The 20,548-nt window shown below is 40.0% G+C and overlaps 2 protein-coding genes across 6 annotated transcripts in view; one reads left to right on the top strand and one right to left on the bottom strand.

The window, feature by feature from the left end:
- Positions 1 to 9,258, bottom strand: part of LOC144304071 (uncharacterized) — a 55,287-nt gene extending 46,029 nt beyond the window's left edge. For 2 of the 3 annotated variants that reach the window (XR_013371053.1, XM_077882512.1), the window contains exons 1-2: positions 9,152 to 9,258; positions 5,441 to 5,528 (exon numbers count right to left, since the gene is read on the bottom strand). The gene's annotated coding sequence lies outside the window, so the exon portion shown is untranslated. Of the gene's footprint in view, positions 1 to 5,440; positions 5,529 to 8,853; positions 9,126 to 9,151 lie in introns of those variants that run through there. The other variant, XR_013371054.1, reaches the window with a different exon arrangement.
- Positions 9,259 to 9,345: 87 nt separating this feature from the next.
- CDKL2 (cyclin dependent kinase like 2) overlaps positions 9,346 to 20,548 on the top strand; it is a 48,709-nt gene continuing 37,506 nt past the window's right edge. For 2 of the 3 annotated variants that reach the window (XR_013371052.1, XM_077882508.1), the window contains exons 1-2: positions 9,346 to 9,792; positions 13,595 to 13,793. Coding sequence is in view for 2 of the 3 variants with exons in the window: in XM_077882508.1 (XP_077738634.1) it covers positions 13,626 to 13,793 (168 nt within the window). In the remaining variant the exon portion in view is untranslated. The remainder of the gene's footprint in view (positions 9,793 to 13,594; positions 13,794 to 20,548) is intronic. The other variant, XM_077882507.1, reaches the window with a different exon arrangement.

Genomic DNA, 20,548 nt, shown 5'->3' with positions numbered 1-20,548 from the left:
AGGGAGCCCTACATGGGGCTGGAACCCAGGGCCCTGAGATCATGACTTGAGCTGAAGGCAGACGCTTAGTCAACCGTGCCACCCAGGTGCCCCTATACTATTACACTATTGTTTTCATGACAAGCCATTTAACACTGTTAAGTGTAGAGTGAGCCACCTCTGCGTGCCAGGCACTGTTCTTGATATTAAAGTTACATGAATAGAACAGGTAGTGAAGGGGATCCCTGGGTGGCTCAGTGGTTTGGCTCCTGCCTTCGGCCCAGGGTGTGATCCTGGAGTCCCAGGATCAAGTCCCACATCGAGCTCCCTGCATAGGGACTGCTTCTCTCTCTCTCTCTCTCTCTCTCTCTCATGAGTAAATAAAATATTTTTAAAAAGAAAAAAAAAAAACGGAGTGAATAAGCTCCCTGAGCTTATTGATAATAGAGAAGTATAGTTGTAAATGTACTGCAAAACTTTAAGATAACATAGCCACTGTGTGGCAACTTTAGGATGGTGTTCCCCAGTCAACCATTTGGGCACTGCAGCCAGAGGGATCAGCTAGTGGAAGGCCTATAAAACTGGAAAAACATGGAAAGTAAGAAGAGGCTGGGATAGGTAAAATGAAGTCAAAAGGTGGGATAGGAGTCAGACTAGATCACCTCAACCAGGGTAAGGAATTTACTTGAATTTCTAAGTGCTACAGGAAGCCGTTGAAGAAAATTAAGCATGGGAATGATAGAATAATGCCTTCACAAGAATAGATGCCTGAGTGGCTCTAGTGGTTGAGCATCTGCCTTTGGCTGAGGGTGTGATCCCGGGGTCCTGGGATCAAGTCCCGCATCAGGCTCCCTGCAGGGAGCCTTCTTTTCCCTCTGCCTGTGTCTCTGCCTGCCTCTCTCTCTCTCTCTCTCTCTCTCCCTCTCTCTGTGTGTCTGTGTGTGTGTGTCTCTCATGAATAAATAAATTTTTTTAAAAAAGAATAGATGGTAGGAGGACAAAAATGGAAGCAGGAGAACTGATAAACTTGTAATTCAAGACTTAAATCTGAGGAAAAGAAATAGCTTATGTTTTGGCACCTGAATTCAGGAGGTGTTTTGAGGAAAGACATTGAAAATGAACGAGTTCTGGATAGCATAAAGATATCAATGAAAAAAGCAGGCACTTCCGTTTTAAAATTGTGCAACCAGTAAAATATCTTTACATTCATTTTTATTTCTAAATGAGTTTTCTGTAATATTTGAAGATAAATTGAGTCACCCTTCTGATAGCTTTACAATTGATTTAATATTTAGGCTAAGCTAAGTGTAGTTGTCTATTTTACAGCCAAGGAGACTGAAGCTCAGAAAGGATATTGCATTTACACTAGTATGACATGATCTGAAATATTGCATTAGCCAAAAGTGTCAATCTGCTTTAAAGGATGATTTATTTAATTTTAGAAAATGGGTTTTAAATACCAGAAATGTAAACAGTGCATTTTTATCCTGGGGTTATTTTAGAAAATTGTAAAATCACAGCCTCCAGCATTAGTTGGATCCTAAAATTAAGGATCCCTTAATCAGGAACTACATTCAGAAAGCACAGCATTACATAATGAAGCAGAGAAGAGAATTGGAACAGAACTGAAATAGCTTCAGGGGTGCCTGACTAGCTCAGCCAGTAGAGTGTGTGACTTGAATTCTGGATCTTGAGTTTGAGCCCAACAGTAAGGGTAGAGTTTACTTTGAGAAAAAAAAAAAAAAAAAAAAGTCGGGATCCCTGGGTGGCGCAGTGGTTTGGTGCCTGCCTTTGGCCCAGGGCGCGATCCTGGAGACCCCGGATCGAATCCCACGTCGGGCTCCCGGTGCATGGAGCCTGCTTCTCCCTCTGCCTGTGTCTCTGCCTCTCTCTCTCTCTCTCTCTCTGTGTGTGACTATCATAAATAAATTAAAAAATTTAAAAACAAAGTCATTGAGAAATCAAATAGCTGTCAAATACTACAGTCTCCGAGCTGAGATAAAGAAATGATTTTTGAGGGTCCTCACTTTACATATATTTTTAAATTTGATAACCCTGTTAAGTTTAATTTTTTTAAAAGAGGTAAACTAAAACTTGGGCAAAATTCTTGCATATTGGTGATGAGGATAGGGACTTAGAAAACATGTAAGAGAAAATTTGTCATCTGGCATGATGACTTGCCAGAAATGACTTAGAGTGATGTTTCAAAGCCGGCACTTAAGTAACAAATGTGTGACAGGAGTGAGAAAGATTTACACTGCAGTCAGTGACTATTTATTGGAATCTTGGTATGTGCCAGAAATCATCCTATTGCTGGTTAGTAACAGTAGGTACAGCTTACTCTCTGGAAACTTGTATTTTTTGAGGGAGGATGGCAACGAACATGAAATAAGTAATTTCAGTCCTGGTAAGTCCTGGGCATGTACAACTAATTTTGTCCTAACAGTAATCCTGTGAGTAAGAGTACTGTTTATTTTACAGAAGGGTTGATGCAGGCCTGGGGGTTAGCTACTTTTCCAAGATCACATGGTTCATAGGAGGGTAGAACTAGTGGAGAATGTAATAGTGACAGGAGATGGGCTGTTCCATAATCATTACTGAGGGTGGTGATGAAAGCCCTCTTGAAGAGGTGCATTTGAGGTCCAAAATAAGGAGAAAGCAACATTGATAAGATCTGGTAGGAGACATTCCAAATAGAAGGAAGAACAAACTGCACAGACTGTTTGGAAGCTTGGTGTACTCGAGAGCAAAATAAGGCCAGCAGAGCCCTAACAGCTGATATCAAGAGAGAAAGTTGTGGGTGGGCTTGTAGTTTGGATTTTACCCTTGTACTGGGATTGTAGGAATTTGAACAGGAAGGTGATATGGTCTGAATCAGTGTGGAGCCTGTCAGGAAGGGATGTCAGGTAATAGTGGCTTAGATTAAGGCTGCAGTTGTGAAGATGGTGATAAATGGTCAGCTAATAAGATATATTATGGAGATAAAACCTACAAGACTTAGGATTGGATTTGAATGCAAGCGGAAAGATAATGTTCAAGGATGATCCCTGGGATTTTGATGGAACCTGGGTGGAAAGCTGTACTTTACTGAGATACTGAAGGAGCAGGAGTAGATTGTGAAGGGAAAAATCAACACTTCTCTTTTAACCATGTTAAGTTTCATATGCCAATTGTATAGCCAAGCAGAAATGTCAGGTGGTTTGATTTTGGAATTCTGAGGAGAGCTCAGTGCTGTAAGTGGCCAGTATAGGTATTTGCAGCTATTGGATGAGATGAGATCACCTAGGAAGTGAGTGTACAGAAACAAAAAGGCTGAGGACTGAGCCCTCAGGTACTCTTAAAATTCAGAGTTCTGGTACAGGAGAAGCCTGCAAAGGAAACAAGGAGACAAAATACGGCAAGTACTGGTGTCATAGAAAGCGAAGTTTCAAGAGTTTATGTCAAAAGCAAAGAATAGACTGTTGTGTCAAATGCTGCTTGAGAGGTCAAATAAGGTAGTGAATTAATTAAGTTGGGCTATCTGCTATAATAAATAGGCCCCAAAACATCTAAAGGCACAAACTAGGTTTTTTACCCCTCATACAAAAACTAAGAGAGTGGTAGTGAAGAGGCCAGTGGCCCCCTACTTAGTCATTTAGGAATACAGATGAATGAAGGCTCTACCAACTTTAACACGTGTGTGGCTTCAAGATAATGCTGTAGTCATCTTCATTATAGCCAGGTGAAAGAGAAAAGGAATATGGAGGATCTTGTATGGAGATTTTTATGGGCCTGGACTGGGAATGGTAGCTATCTCATATTCCATTGGCTTGAATTAAGTCACACGATCCCAACCTCAATGAAAACTGCAGCAAATAAATAAGCCATACATACAGGAAAAAGGAACCAGCTTATTGTGAGTAGTTAGTAATCTCTGCTACAGATGGCCTTGGCAGAATATAGGTCATAGTGACTTTTGGGAAAAACTATTTCAGTGATGTGATAAGGATGAAAGCCCAAGAGACAACTGGAAGAAACGAATAGACTTTTTCTGTAGTTTTGTTATAAAGATTAACAAAAGAATAGGGCAGAGGCTAGAGGGAGATGGAATGTCAAGGAAGAATTTTTGCAAGAGGCATATTACCATGCAAACAAAATGTATTTTTAACATTTGAAGAATGGATTTCCAGGTTCGCACTGTTATGGTATAGACGTATGTTGAAATTGGCAAAGTAAGTGGTATATTGTACTCTAGGTTTTCAAACCTGATTGTCAATCACTTTAATATATAGTAATGAGGTCACTGAATGAACTACTAGGTTGAGAACAGAATTCTCTCTTCTATGGCAAGTGTCTTTCCATCAAAGTACCAGATCAAAATAAATCAGTCCATTTTCCTGAATAGAATAGTGGGATGTATTCATAGCTGCATGCTCTATAATATATTGAAAATAAAGACTACTTTTTGTAGTCTGAAAATTCATGGCCCTTCTGTTCACTCAGTAACTCATTTGAAGTGATGTCAAAAACCTATGATAAATCAGTATTTCATAGGACCTAAGTGGGAGGTATTTTTTGCTTGCTTGTTTGTTTGGCAAGAAACTGGCCCAAGCACATTGTTTTGGGATGTCAAAATGTGTAGAGAATATTGTTGCCAAGAGTAGAAACATAATAATCACTAATGTGAGGAAGGATATATAGGCTACTCTAAGCTAAAATATGTAGTAAATTTATTGAAAAATTTCTGGGAAGGCCATATATTTCTTATCCTGTAATCTATTTTTACATTGAGATATAATTTACATACATGAAATCCACCCTTTTAAAGTGTACAGATCAGGATCCCTGGGTGGCGCAGCGGTTTAGCGCCTGCCTTTGGCCCAGGGCGTGATCCTGGAGTCCCCAGATCAAGTCCCGCATCGGGCTCCCTGCATGGAGCCTGCTTCTCCCTCTACCTCTCTCTTTCTCTCTTTCTGTCTCTCTGTCTCTCATGAATAAATAAATAAAATCTTTAAAAAAAAATAAAGTGTACAGATCAGTGGTTTTTAGTATATTCACAAGGCTGTATAACCATGACCATTGTCTAATTCCAGAACATTTTCACCCCCCTAGAAAGAAATATATACCCACAGTAATCCCTTCTCATTCCCATCTTCCCCCTCAGTTTTTGGTAACTACTAATTTGTTTCTTTTTTTTGTTGTTGTTGTTAAAAGATTTTATTTATTTATTCATGAGAGACAGAGAGAGAGAGAGAGAGAGAGGAGAGAGAGAGAGGCAGAGACACAGGCAGAGAGAGAAGCAGGCTCCATGTAGGTAGCCTGACCCCTCCCGGGTCTCCAGGATCACAACCTGGGCCGAAGGCAGGGCTAAACCGCTGAGCCACCCAGGCTGCCCTAATTTCTGTTTCTATGTGTCAGGCTTCTTTCACTTAGCATAATGTTTTCCAGATTTATCCATGTCATAGCATGTATCAATACTTACTTCTTTTTTATTCCATTGTATGGGTACACCATAGTATATCCATTCATCAGTTGATGGACATTTGAGTTTCACTTTTTGGCTGTTGCTGCTATAAATATAAAAAATATAAATATAAATATATTTTTATATATATCAATTATTATATAAAATATAAATATAAAAATAAAAGAATGCTGCTATAAACATTTGTGTAAAAGTTTTTGTGTGAACATATGGTTTCATTTTTCTTGGCACAAAAAATTCCAAAAAAGGAATGGAATTGCTGGGTCATTTGGTCCTGAGTCTCTTTTAACCTTTGTTTCTTTGCCATCATCTCCAGCTTTCCTCTGTTGTTGCCAATCTCACGTACTCCCACACTGCTTTCTTTTAGATTTTTAGATTACTTTCACTTTCTTTAGTGACTAAAATATCCCTCTCAACCTCTCCCTTTATTGTTCCACTTGAGTAGTTCACGTTACAATTTTTCAAAGTTTGTCACTCTTCATACTGTGACCTCAGGAATTGAACTCAATTCCAATGACATTCTTCACTGATCTCCAGCCACCCAAAGGAACAGCCAAACATTCCGTCCTTTAGAACCAATCATCAGGGCAGCCCGAGTGGCTCAGCGATTTATTTTATTTTTTTAAATTCTTATTTATTTACGATAGTCACACACACAGAGAGAGAGAGAGAGAGGGGCAGAGACACAGGCAGAGGGAGAAGCAGGCTCCATGCACCGGGAGCCCGACGTGGGATTTGATCCCGGGTCTCCAGGATCGCGCCCTGGGCCAAAGGCAGGCGCCAAACCGCTGCGCCACCCAGGGATCCCAAGCTCAGCGGTTTAGTGCTGCCTTCAGGCCAGGGCCTGATCCAGGAGACCTGGGATCAAGTCCCATGTCAGGCTTCCTGCATATGGAGCCTGCTTCTGCCTGTGTGTCTGCCTTTCTCTCTGTTTCTCTCATGAATAAATAAAATCTTAAAAAAAAAAAAAAAGGGATCAATCATCATTATCTTGTGCCAACTTCAAGGTCTTAAACTCACAAACTGCTTAAACAGTCACTTTTTCTCCTATTTCACTCCCATTAAACTTCATGCCTCTGTGACCTCCACTCCTTCAGTGCCTCTGCATTTTCAGTTTATTTGCTAAATTTTGTCAAAATTTGTCCTATCTAGCTGGAACCAATGGCGAGCCATTTCAGTGGTTCTTTCTCCATAATACTGATTTTTTCTTTTGTTATTTTAAGTAAGCTCCTAAAAAAGCTTGAACTCATGATCTTAGATCAATAGTCCCATGTTCTTCTGACTGAAGAAGATGGTTCTTCTGCCATCTATCATACTTGATTTCTTAACACCTTTGTTTATTCTCCTTGCAGTACCAATTCTCTAAGAGTTGGCTTGTGTGCGCCCCAATTTTCTCCATTCTTGCCCCTGGGGATGCCAAGTCCTATAAAACAGTCAGTTGGTTTCACTGTAAATTCATGGTGTCCAGGCTCAAGTGGGCACATTTTACTATTTTGTATTATTTTCATATCAAAATGACTTCTTTGTAACTACCTTTTTCAAGGTATTTCTGCTCTCAAATACTTGAGCCTCAATCTCACCATTACCTTTTTCAGCAAAAATGAAGTTCTTTCGCTGAGAAGATCTAGGCCAGCTAATGCATCCGTCCTAAACTTTTCTCAGTTGTTTTCTTTTCTAAGCCTCTAAGCCTCTCCAAGGCCTTGTCATACTTTATCACCTTCTCCTTATGACCTGTCCTGGGATTTTCATTATTCTTTTCTTGACTCTAAAGTTTCTCTCCATTCTTTTTCCCTACAAAGATTTCCTAGTTGAAAATGAAAAATAAGCAATAACCCAACCCTGCTTCTACCTAATGCTACCTCCACTACAGCAAACATGTAGATAGCTTTTTTTTTTTTTTAACCCAGGATGTATAATTGTTGAATACCTTATGTTTCCTTCACAGTTGGCTTTCAAACTCAGTATTTTGAAACTGTCTTCTCAAGCATTGTCTTTACCAAATCTAGTATTTTTAGTCTTTATCCTTTTGGTTTCCTTAAATAAACAGGTTATTTAAGCTTCAGGAACTCTTGCCTGGAGGGGACCTTGACCCTTAAATATTTACATTGTTGAATATATCTGTAAGGTTGGAAAAGTAAAAATTTTTTTGTATTCTTGTTCTCAAGCTTCAGTCCTAACAAACCTAGATTTGCCACTTTGTAAAAAGAGGGGGTCTGCCCATCATATAAAAAAAGTCATCAGCTTTTGTTATAGCCTATGGAGGTAACAAAATGGGGCATGGTTCCCTCCAACTTGGTCAAAGCCAGGAATAGAGTTAATTGCTACATTAAGACATCTTGAATTGACCTAAGAATTGTATTCTTTTCATGCCCAGGTCCTAGGTCTGCTCCTCATGATTACAGGTTCAGGAACTAGATTTTAAGCAGCTTGACCAAGGTGATCAAGCACTGGAAGATTAATTTGTGCTAACCAAACTCACAAAAGATGCTCTATAAATCAGAACATTGGGATCCCTGGGTGGCGCAGCGGTTTGGCGCCTGCCTTTGGCCCAGGGCGCGATCCTGGAGACCCGGGATCGAGTCCCACGTCAGGCTCCCTGCATGGAGCCTGCTTCTCCCTCTGCCTATGTCTCTGCCTCTCTCTCTCTCTCTCTGTGACTATCATAAATAAATAAAAATTAAAAAAAAAATCAGAACATTTATCTTAGTAAATGTTGGAAGGAATTGATAAATTGTAAGAAGGAATTGATATCTTAATATTGGCTATGGTCATAAATATCTGCTGTTCCAGGACACTCTCTTAACTGGATCAAGGTGTTCTAGAGACCAAATAAGATTACAAACCATATGGTCTTCATGATTTTCTCTTTTAAGATTTATTTATGTAATCTCTACATCCAGGGAGGGGCTCCAACTCAGACCCCGCCTGAGATCAAGAGACTGAGCCAGCCAGGCACCCACAGTCTTCATGATTTAATGTGAAAATAACTGAGTGCTTAAGGCCTCTCACTGCAGGGGTAAGGCCTGAACCTCAAACTACTTAAAGATGAGGAAAACCAAAAAAAAAAAAAAAAAAAAAAGATGAGGAAAACCCTGTTTCTTATGTGACTTAGGGTTGTGCGCCATTCTGACCTACCAGTCTCAGAGCCTGGTCACGGTTCTGGCCTTACGGCGTGGCCTGTGCCTTAAACGTCTCACTCCCAGTTGCACCCTACGTGGCTGTCACACGCCCCTATAGCACATCTCCTCTAGTTCCCCGGCGCCCTAGCCCTTCTCTTATCTCATCCACGTTCTTCCTCCCTCTTCCATGACCTCCAAGGTGTGTCTCTCGATGTCAGTGCCCAGGCTGTCCTCCCCAAGGCCCCTCCCAGTCACTTGTGTTGTCACCTGCCTGCTTTCACCTTGCCTCACCTCCCTGGCGCGGCCTGGCCCCACCGTCCTGACCGAGGAGGAGGCGTCGAACTGGGGCCAGCCCGGAACCCTCCGAACTCCGGGGCGAGAGCGTCCGGAGGCCCGTCCTGGGGCCCGCGCCCCGGCAGGGAAGCTGTGAGGACCGCTTCGTCGCCCTCGGCGCCTGTCTTCCCTTTTGTTTTCTCCCGATCCCACAGAACCACCGCCCCCCCTCTTAGCCTCTCCACGGGCCCGGGAATCGCCTCTTGCCCTCAGCGGCAGGAAGGCTCCCCGCAAAGGCAGGAAGGGGCGCTCCTACCTGAGAATCGAAGCACGTGCGGGTGCCGGCGTCTGCGCGGAGGCGACAGAACGCGGGCCACGCCCCAGGCGGAGGGGGCAGGGCGGCCGGCGCTGGGCCAATCGTAGCTCGTGACGACAGGGCCGGCCAATCAGAACCCGGGAGGCGTGGCGCAGCTGGGCGGGGCCTGGCGGGGAGGACCGCCCCCTTGCCGCTCGGGGGCCGACGCCTGCGCCCAGCGCCGGCCCGAGCCGCGCAGGTTCACAGACGCCGGGGCCTGCGCACCTTGCGAGCTGGGCGCAGGTGTCCTCGCACGCAGCTCCTTTCGCTGCAGGCCTTGGCCCTAACCGGAGTGTTGTGCCTGCCGCGGACGCGTTCGGACCTGGGCTGTCTCTCTGGAGACTGTACCCAGCATTGGGCCGAGTGAGGGCGTTGCCTAGGCGACTGCAGCATGCGGCCCGCGGCCCTGAGTGGGAGCCTGCGGCGGGCGGAGGCCGATCTGCCTCCCTGCCTGCTCCGCCTGGGACCCGCGACCGTGTCCACTAAAGGAACCGCACCGCTCCGGGGTCGCTAGTTGGCCGGCCAGCGTTTTTTACACCTGCGAGACAGATGCATTTCGCCTCACGTTTGTTTCCAAGTTGACGATCTTTGGGCCTTCCGAGGTGAGAGGTTTTTAAAGAAACAGTAGGTATATTTTTAAGAAGCTTCGACTATTTCGTTCTTTGATCTGTGATAGGTTTCAGTGTTTGTTTGTGTTTAACAAAATACAGTATTAGCATTATTTTTATTATATGATTGTTGGTATTAGAACCATATGCTTACATGGCACACGTCCAGAAATACCGCATTGCCAATTGGCAAGGCATTTTTTTTTTTAGGTTTTATTACCCTTTATTACACACAGGAGTAGAAGGCATGAAAGATTGTAGTTTATGCGTAACTTTCAGGAAACCAGTGGCTTTTGAAGCTGCGATACTTCCAAGGTATTCGTGGGCAGCGCCGCTTGAGAAAACAGGCGTGTTCCATGTCCTGTGGCTGAATGTGTAGTTGGTTTCCAGAATAAGCTTGGAGTGGCCAACCTGCTTAATGTCAGCTTGTCAGATATGCTTCAGAATATCTTAGACATGCTTAAGTTTTGTTCACTTTGCATTTTCAAATATTGAGGACACCAACTGCAAAATGTTTAAAAACGATCCAGGTTATAGGGTCCAGCTATTTTTGTTCTTGGCACGGTAAACCTAAAGTCTAATCCTTAATGAAATATGCTGTCTTAATGGACGGGGAAAAAAGTCCAGGAAAGCCAAGATAGAATTACATCGAGGATTTCTTTTTCAAACAGACCTTTTATTTAAAATAGTTAAAAATGTCAAATGGAAGTTAGTATGTCAAATATGTGCAAAGTTAGCATTGTGGACACTGCTCTGTAAACAGTTTATAGAACCTACTATCAAAGCTAGTGGTAAAACATGAAATAATTCTGATCTTCCATGTATATCTATGCATATATATATATATATATAATAAAACCCTAAATTATTAAGGTAAACTGATGAAAATGTATACACACTGGATTATCAGTTTGCTAGAACAAAAAGCGTATTTGTTTTGTCTTTGTTATCAGTGTACTAATAGGGAAGCAAATAAAACATCACAATTCACAATCTGGGTAAATTAGTTTTAGATTGCCATAAGGACACAAATAATGGACAGATGACTTTTCTATGTTTTATGAATGAGTATTTTTATATTTTTAGGCTAAAAAAATCAGCTATGAATCATCATTTGAATATATAGTTACTGAAAGATTATTTTTTTTCTCCCAAAACTTTTAGAACCATATTGGGATTAGGATAAATATTTTTTATTCTTTGCTTCTGGAATTTAATTTCAAAATCAGACTTAAGTAAATTTAACTTTGGAGTTGTTTATTAGCCTTTTTTTAAAGATTTTATTTATTTATTCACAAAAGACACACACACACAGAGGCAGAGACCTAGTTAGAGGGAGAAGCAGGCTCCCTGCAAAGAGCCAGATGCGGGATCCCAGGATCACTCCCTGAGCTGAAGGCAGATGCTCAACCGCTGAGCCACCCAGCCTTCCCTGGCCTTTTTTTTTTTTTTTTTTTTTTTAGGATTTTATTTATTTGTTTGACAGAGAGAGAGCTCAAGCAGGGGTTGCAGCAGAGATAGAGCAGCAGGCTCTCTGCTGAGCAGGGAGCCCAATGTGGGACTCAGTCCCAAGATTCTGGGATCATGACCCAAAGCAAAGGTAGATGCTTAACTGACTGAGCTACCCACATGCCCCATGGAGTTGGTTTTGTTTGTTTGTATTGTTTTTAAGATTTTATTTATGTATTCATGAGAGACACAGAGAGAGAGGCAAAGACACAAGCAGAGGGAGAAGCAGGCTCCCTCTGGGGAGCCTGATGTGGAACTTGATCCCTGAACTCCAGGATCACACCCTGAGCCCAAAGCAGAGTTTAACCACTGAGCCATCCCGGCATCCTTTTTTTTCCCCCCTTGTATTCCATAACTGGGACTATCCAACAGCTGATTTTACGGGTGGAAAAACAGAGATGAGAGGTGGACCTAGGAAGGGGACCATTTGGAGCTATGGTAGCAAGCTAAGGAAATCTCTTTTCTATTTTTTAAAAAATTTTAAAAGATTTTTATTTATTTATGGAGACACAGGCAGAGGGAGAAGCAGGATGCATGCAGGGAGCCAGATGTGGGACTCAGTCCCCGGAGTCTAGGATCATGCCCTGAGCCAGAGGCGAACACTCAACCACTGAGCCACCCAAGTGTCCCCGTGGAGTTATCAGTGTGTGTGTGTTTTTTTTTAAGATTTGATTTATTTATTAATGAGAGACACAGAGAGAGAGAAAGAGAGGCAGAGACACAGGCAGAGGGAGAAGCAGGCTCCACTCAGGGAGCCCAAGGTGGGACTCGATCCCGGGTCTCCAGCCAGGATCATGCTCTGGGCTGAAGGCGGCGCTAAACTGCTGAGCCACCGGGTTGCCCTGTTTAGTTTTTATATTCCATGACAATCAAGACTTGTGAATTAAAATCTATCTGTATTTGAACTGAAGTTTTTTTCTATACCAAAATATGTAGTGGAATGATTGCTGGTCCTTCATCAGTCATTACTAGTATTGCTCTTAGCCAAAAAAATGTCAGATAATGAGATATCAAAGAATTCTAAACACAAAATTCAGGTTACACTCCATTTACACTGCATAATCATTAAAAGGATTTTTGAAATATTGTATTTGGTACTACTAAAATTTAATTTTTAAACAATTTGGTTATAAACTGTGATGTCATTGTTATTTTGTAAGTTCAATATGGGAATTTAATTACTATCGTAAGAGAAGTAAAGAAAAATAGTTTATCAAAGTTTCTTACTGTTAACTTGGTAAGTAAGTGATCATTTTGTGAACAAATATTTTTCCCAACTGAGTAGAAAGTGCATAAAAATTTTCAATTTTGCTTTTTTTTAGATTTATCTATTTATTTGAGAGAAAGAGAGAAAGTATAGGTGAGAGGAGGGGCAGAGGGAGGGAACCACCCTCCCCCCACCCCTCACTCTGAGCCTGACTTTGGAGCTCAGTCCCACAACCCATGAGATCATGACCTGAGTGGAAACTAAGAGTCCATTGCTTAACCAACTAAGCAACTCACACGCCCCTCAACCTCACTTTTATTTTTTAAAAAAAGATTTTATTTATTTGAGAGAGAGAGCGAATGAGAGAGAGAGCACAAGCTGGGCGAGGGGCAGAGGGAGAAGCAACTTCCCCAGGGAGCAGGGAGACCAATGTGGGGCTCAATCCTGGGAGTTGGGATCATGACCTGAGAGAAGGCAGTTGCTCAACCGATTGAGCCACTCAGGTGCCCCTCAACTTTGCTTTTTAAAATCTGATGTAAATAAATAAATAAATTTGGTCTTCACTAAAACCAAACTCACTGGGGCCCCTGGCTGGCTCAGTTGGTAGGATGAGTGACTCTGATCTCCGGACTGTGAGTGGGAGTCCCACTTGGGTGCGGAGATTACTTAACAATAAAATCTTAAAAAACAAAATAAAACTCATTTGTGCTTTTTCACCTCTGAGTGAAAAGAAATTGTGTTTTTCTAAAGTAAGCTATAATTGCTGTTTATGATAGTTCAAGCATTGTTCTATCTGTATCAAAAATATATAGAAAAAATATATAGAATTTCATTAACATGGCGTCTAATAATTTAAATTTAATGGCTTTAATTCTTGTCTATTATGAAATGTCTATATGAAATAATCTGAAAACATAGCTTAGATGTGGAAATAGTAAGAAATAGTGAGTCAGAACAGAACAGCCATTGACACAGTGACTACTCTAATATGGAAAACAAGTGGGGAAGAATTAATTTACTGGAAAGGTGGAGGAAATTAATATACTCAACATTATTAACTCTATGTTTTGGCTCCCACAGCAAGAAGAATTCCTACTGTTTTTGAATCAAAATGGAAAAATATGAGAACCTAGGATTGGTTGGAGAAGGGAGCTATGGGATGGTGATGAAGTGTAGGAATAAAGATAGTGGAAGAATTGTGGCCATCAAGAAGTTCTTAGAAAGTGATGATGACAAAATGGTTAAAAAAATTGCTATGCGAGAAATCAAGTTACTAAAGGTGAGTAAGTATCAATATTGAGTTAAAAAATTAGTTGTTTCTTGATCAAGATTACATTTTTAGAGAAAAATTACTGTTTTTACATTAATTTCCATACCAAGATTTAAGATATAAATGTTTTGGCAATAAACAAATAAAATTATTGTATATGCATATTCAGTTTATCCTATGACTGTAAACATGATTTTTAAAGTATTTGTTGCTTCTTTCTGTATCTATCTGCCTATCTATCTATTGATCTATCGATCAATACATTATCTATCATCTGCGTTGGGGGTCCTAAGGACCACTCCATCATCTGTGACTCAATATGAGGACTCAAGCACTCATCATTTAGTTGTACTCATGGCTGTGATTTATTATAGTGAAAGGATATAAAGCAAAATCAGCAAAGGAAAAAGGCACATGGGGTAAATTCCAGAGAAAACTAGTCACACTGGTTTCCAAGAATCCTCTTCCAGTGGAGTCCCACTGGACACACTTATTTTTTTACCAAAATGAGCTGTGACAACATATGTGAAATATTGTTAACCAAGGAAATTCAGTAGATTCAGTGTCCAGGGTTTTTACTGGGGGATGTTCATGTAGACACCCTCTGCCTGGCTCATACCAAAATTCCAGAATCCCAGAAGGAATACAGATATTCACCATAAACAACATTTTTAAAAAAATTTTTATTTATTTATGATAGTCACAGAGAGAGAGACAGAGGCAGAGCCACAGGCAGAGGGAGAAGCAGGCTCCATGCACTGGGAGCCCAACGTGGGATTCGATCCCAGGTCTCCAGGATCGCGCCCTGGGCCAAAGGCAGGCGCCAAACCGCTGCGCCACCCAGGGATCCCAACAACATTTTTTTTTTTTTTTTGCACATTGAGCCATTTTATCAGTTCTGGAAATGAAGGGAACTTTCATGAAATCCAAGTTCCCAAGTGCCAACCAAGAGCTCACTTTGCAAGCAAACCTTTGTGAATCTCAGGCCCGCTATGTGATCTCTCTCTAATCAGTCTCACCAAAAGTTTATCAATTTTATTTATCTTTAGAAAGAATCAATGTTTGATCTTCTCTATTTTGTATTTCTTTTAAAATTTAATTTAAATTCAGTTTAATTAACATATAGTGTGTTACTAGTTTCAGAAGTAGAATTTAGTGATTCATTAGTTGCATATAACACCCAGTGCTCATCACATCACATGCCCTCCTTAGTTCTCATCATCCACTTACCCCATCCTCTCACCCACCTCCCCTCTAGCAGCCCTCAGTTTGTTTCCTATAGTTAAGAGTCTCTTATGGTTTCTCTTCCACTCTGTTTTTGTCTTATTTTATCTTCCTTTCCCCGTGTTCATCTGTTTTGTTTCTTAAATTCCACATATGCATGAAATCATATGATATTTGTCTTTCTCTGATTTATTTCATTTAACATGATACCTTCTAGTTCCATCCATGTCGTTGCAAATGGTAAGATTTCATTCTTTTTGATGGTTGACTAATATTCCATTATATATTTATCCACATCTTCTTTATCCATCTGTCAGTAGACATCTGGGCTCTTTCTATAGTTTGGCTATCATGGATATTGCTGGTATAAATGTTGGGGTACAGGTGCCCCTTCAAATCACTATGTTTGTATCATTTGGATAAATACCTAGTAGTGTAATTGCTGGGTCATCAGGTAGCTCTATTTTTGACTTTTTTTTTTTTAATTTTATTTATTTATTTGAGAGAGAGCACACACAAGCAGAGGGAGCTGTAGAGGGATCCTGGGATCATGACCTGAGCTGAAGGCAGATATTTAACTGACTGAGCTACCCAAGTGCCCCTATTTTAAACTTTTTGAGGAATCTCTATACTATCTTCCAGAGTGGCTGCACCAGTTTGCATTCCCACCAACAGTGTAAGAGGGTTCTCCTTTCTCCGCATCCTTGCTCACATCTATTATTTCCTGAGTTGTTAATTTTAGCCATTCTGACTGGTGTGAGGTGGTATCTCATTGTGGTTTTGATTTGTATTTTCTTTTTTTTTTTTTTAATTTGTATTTTCCTGATGCCAAGTGATGTTGAACATTTTTTCATGTGCCTGTTGACCATTTGTATGTCTTCTTCGAGCTTTGCACAGTGGGAGTATCGTAGCCACAGGTTTATCCAAGGCATGACTATTGCTATTGTATGTCTTCTTCGGAGAAATGTCTGCTCATATCTTCTTCCCATTTCTTGACTGAATTTTTTGTTTTTTGGATGTTGAGTTTGATAAGTTCTTTATAGATTTTAGATACTAGCCCTCTATCTTATAAGACATTTGCAAATATTTTCTCCCATTCTGTAGGTTTTCTTTTAGTTTTGTTGACTATTTCCTCTGCCATGCAAAAGCTTTTTATCTTGATGAAGTCCCAATAGTTCATTTTTGCTTTTGTTTTTCCTTGACTTTTTTGTTTTAAAGATTTTATTTATTTATTTATTTATTTATTTATTTATTTATTTATTTATTTATGAGAGACACACAGAGAGAGAGGCAGAGACACAGGAAGAGGGAGAAGCAGGCTTCCTGCAGGGAGCCCGATGTAGGACTCAATCCTAGGACCCCAGGATCATGACCTGAGCTAAAGGGAGATGTTGAACTACTGAGCCACCCAAGTGCCCCCTCCCTTACCTTTGAAGATGTGTCTAGCAAGAAGTTGCTGCAGCCGAGGTCAAAGAGGTTTTCTGCCTATGTTTCCCTCTGGGATTTGGATAGATTCCTGTCTCACATTTAGGTCTTTCATACATTTTGAGTTTATTTTAATGTATGGTGTAAGAAAGTGGCCCAGTTTCATTCTTCTGCATGTGGCTGTCTTAATTTTCCCAGCACCATTTGTTGAATAATGTCTTTTTTCCCATTGAATATTTTTTCCTGCTTTGTCAAAGATTAGTTGACCATAGAGTTGAGAGCTCATTTCTGGGTTCTCTATTCTGTCCCATTAATCTATGTGTCTGTTTTTGTGCCAGTACCACACTGTCTTGATGATCACAGCTTTGTAATACAGCTTGAAGTCAGGCATTGTGATGCCTCCAACTTTGGTTTTCTTTGTCAACATTTCTTTGGCTATTTGGGGTCTTTTCTAGGTTCCATACAAATTTTAGGGTTATTTGTTCTAGTTTTGTGAAAAATGTTGATGGTATTTTGATAGGGGTTGTATGTGAGGGTGATCTGGTTGTGACATCTGTCACCCCATTGATCACAAGGGTTGGCTTGGATGATCTGGCTGGCTAAGTTGGTGTCCCAGTTCCTCCCTTATGGCTCGATGTGTGTCCCTCCTGAAGCTGTACACTCAAACTAAGAGGACCACCTTCCTGGATAGAGGAGGATCATTCTTTGGTCAAGAGGATATGAGTAGCTATGCTCTCTTGCCAGAACCTACAAACAAGCTCTCAAGGTCTTGTCTTGTCTTTTCTTTTCTTTCTTTTCTTTCTTTCTTTCTTTCTTTCTTTCTTTCTTTCTTTCTTTCTTTCTTTCTTTCTCTCTCTCTCTCTCTCTCTCTCTTTCTTTCCCTTTCTTTCTTTCTTTCTTTCTTTCTTTCTTTCTTTCTTTCATGTAAATTCTACACTCAATGTGGAGCTTGAACTCATGTCTGTAAGATCGAGAGTTACAAGCTTTACTGACAGAGCCAGCCAGATGCCCCTATATTTCTTTTCTTAAAAATATTTTTATTTATTTATTTATTTGAGAGAGAGAGAGTGAGTGAACAAGCAGAGCAGGGTGGTGGATGGAGGGCAGAGGGAGAAGCAGGCTCTCTGCTCAGGCTCCATCCTCTATCCAGGTCACAACTATCCTAATTTTTTAAAAAGATTTTACTTATTTATTTGAGAGAGAGAGAGAGAAGTGGGGCTCAATCCCAGGACCCTTGGATCATGACCTGAGCCAAAGGCAGCCAATCAACTGACTGAGCCACCTGGTGCCCCAAATTTCCTTAATTTTTAAATATGTGGAAATTTTCTAGGTTTCCCTCCCCTGCTATTTACTTTTGCTATAATTTCTTGTAATCTGAATATATACTATGTGACATTTTATTCCTTTCAAATATTTTGATACTTTCTCTTTTGGTTCAGAGTGTAAGTCAATGAAAAAAAATTCCTTGGGATACCTGGGGTGGCTCTGTTTGAGTGTCTGCCTTTGGCCCAGGGCATGATCCTGGAGTTCTGGAATCAAGTCCCAGCATCATGCTCCCTGCCTGGAGCCTGCTTCTCCCTCTGCCTGTGTCTCTGCCTCTCTCTCTGTGTCTATCATAAATTAAAAAAAAATTCCTTGTGTGCTTGAAAAGTATTCTATTAAGTAAAGTTTGTTTAATTGTGTTATTTAAATCTTCTAAATTATTACTGATTTTTTGGAATGCTTTTTCTATCTAGTACTGAGAAGAAATATGTTAAAATCTTCCTCTGAGATTATTGATTTGTCTGTATTTTATTGTAGTTCATTTAATGTTTAACTTTATAAACAGAAAAGTTATGAGTACATTACATTTAGAATTATTATAGATTCATGTTGAATCAAATGTTTTATCATCATGAAATAACTTGTTAATGTTTTGTCTTAAAGTCTGTTTTGTCTGAAACTAATAATGGTACACTAGTTTAATTTTGTTTAGTGTTGGCATAGTATATCTTTTTATACATTTTTACTTTCAAGGTTTCTCAATTCTTGCTTGGATGAGTCTCTTGTAAACATTATATGGTTACATTTTGCTTTTTATCCTGTTTGACAAACTTTGCCTTTTAATTGGAATATTTAGTCTATTTACACATAATGTAATTTCTAGTATATTTCAATATAAATTTACCACCTTAATATGTGCCATTTGTCTTACTGCTTTTGTATTTCTTTTTTCTTTTTTTAAAATTTTATTTATTTATTTGAGAGAGAGAGAAAGAAAGAGAGCACAAGCAGGGGGAGGGGTACAGGGAGAGAGAGAAGCAGACTCCCAGCTAAGCAGGGAGCCTAATGTGGGGCTCGATCCCAGGACCCGGAGATCATGACCTGAGCTGAAGGTGGACACTAAACAGAGCCACTCAGGTGCCCCATGTATTTCTTTTTCTTTTCTTTCTTTGGATTAATTGTATTTATCATTTCTTTATTTCCCTCTAATAATTTGAAAATTATACACCATATTTCTCATTTTTTAGTGGTTAACATAGAATAATGTTGAAGTCCAACATTATTCAATACTTGTATTCTTCTAGGTAATATAAATCCTTACAATACTTACAATCTCTGGGGCAGCCCCGGTGGCCCAGCGGTTTAGCACCGCCTAGCCCAGGACGTGATCCTGGAGACCCAGGATCAAGTCCCATGTTGGGCTCCCTGCATGGAGCCTGCTTCTCTCTCTGCCTGTGCCTCTGCCTCTCTCGCTCTGTGTGTGTGTGTGTCTCATGAATAAATAAATAAAATCTTAAAAAAAAATACTTATCTCTGGTATTCTCTTCCATCTTATATGTGGACACTGTCAAATATTAACTCTTACATATTTTTTAAACATCACAAGACAATTATTATTTACTGTTCATTGAGGTTTATATTTACCTATAACTTTCTTTGTTCTCCCTTTTCTTCTGCATCCCTGGCCATTTATCTGGGATCTCTTTTCTTCTTGGTGTATATTATTTATGATTTCCTTCTGTGAGGATCTACTGTAGACAAAATATTTCAATTTTAGTTTGCATAAAAGTGTCTTTTTTGCTGTCATCCCTGAAAGATATTTTTATTGTGCATGGAATTTTAGGTTGGCAGTTATTTTCTTTCAGTAAGTGAAAGTGACATTGTTTTCCTCCAGCTTCCATTGTGGCTCTCAGGAAGTCAGGTGTCAGTCCAATTGGCTGCTCTTTTTTCTTTTTTTTAAGATTTTTATTTATTTATTCGAGAGAGAGAGAGAGAGAGGCAGAGATGCAGGCAGAGGGAGAAGCAGGCTCCATGCAGGGAGCCTGATGTGGGGCTCGATCCCAGGACTCCAGGATTACTCCCCAAGCTGAAGGCAGACACTTGACCGCTGAGCCACCCATGCGCCCCAAGCTATCCTAATTTTAACCCACATAAGTTAGTTTTGTTTTCTGGCTACTTAAAATTTGGAAAGCAAACGTGCATAGAACCACCACCAGGTCAACAAATAAAACACTATCAACAACCCCTTTCTTGTCCTATCCCAGTCACTCTAGCCTTCTCCTTTAAGATAAACACTGTCCTGACTTGCATGTTTATTGTTTCCATGATTCTCCCACACACACATTTACTAAATAAACATGCATTATTAACCACTATAGTTTAATTTTAGTTATTATTTTCATAAAAGCTTTCTTTTCACTCTCTTAATGTTATCTTTTACTCAACAGTAGTTGTTAATTTCAGTGTAGTCAAATTTTAAATATTTTCTTTAATGGTTGGTGCCATTTATATCTACTTAAGAAGTATTTTATTACTTAGAGATTAAAGTATCCTTCTATACTATCATTTAGAAAATTAATAGCTTTGGTTTTTGTATTTATATTTCAATAAATCTAGAATGGATCTTAATTATGGTGTATGGCACAGTCAAGTCTTATTTTTCCTTTACTGGAAAAATATCTTTTTCAATATCTTTTCCAGTAAAGGAAAAATAAGTAAAGTAAATTAGATGTCCAGTTGTTCCAGAAACAGTGATTGAATATACCATCTTTTCTCCATTGCTCTGAATTCCTCATTTGCCATGTTTCTTTTTTTTTTCTTTTTTTTTTTTTTAATTTATTTATGATAGTCAC

The sequence above is a fragment of the Canis aureus genome, chromosome 33, assembly GCF_053574225.1.
Source record: "Canis aureus isolate CA01 chromosome 33, VMU_Caureus_v.1.0, whole genome shotgun sequence".
NCBI classification, from domain to species: domain Eukaryota; kingdom Metazoa; phylum Chordata; class Mammalia; order Carnivora; family Canidae; genus Canis; species Canis aureus.
The sequence above is the reverse complement of the archived record's forward strand: the minus strand, read 5'-3'. Positions and strand labels throughout refer to the sequence as shown.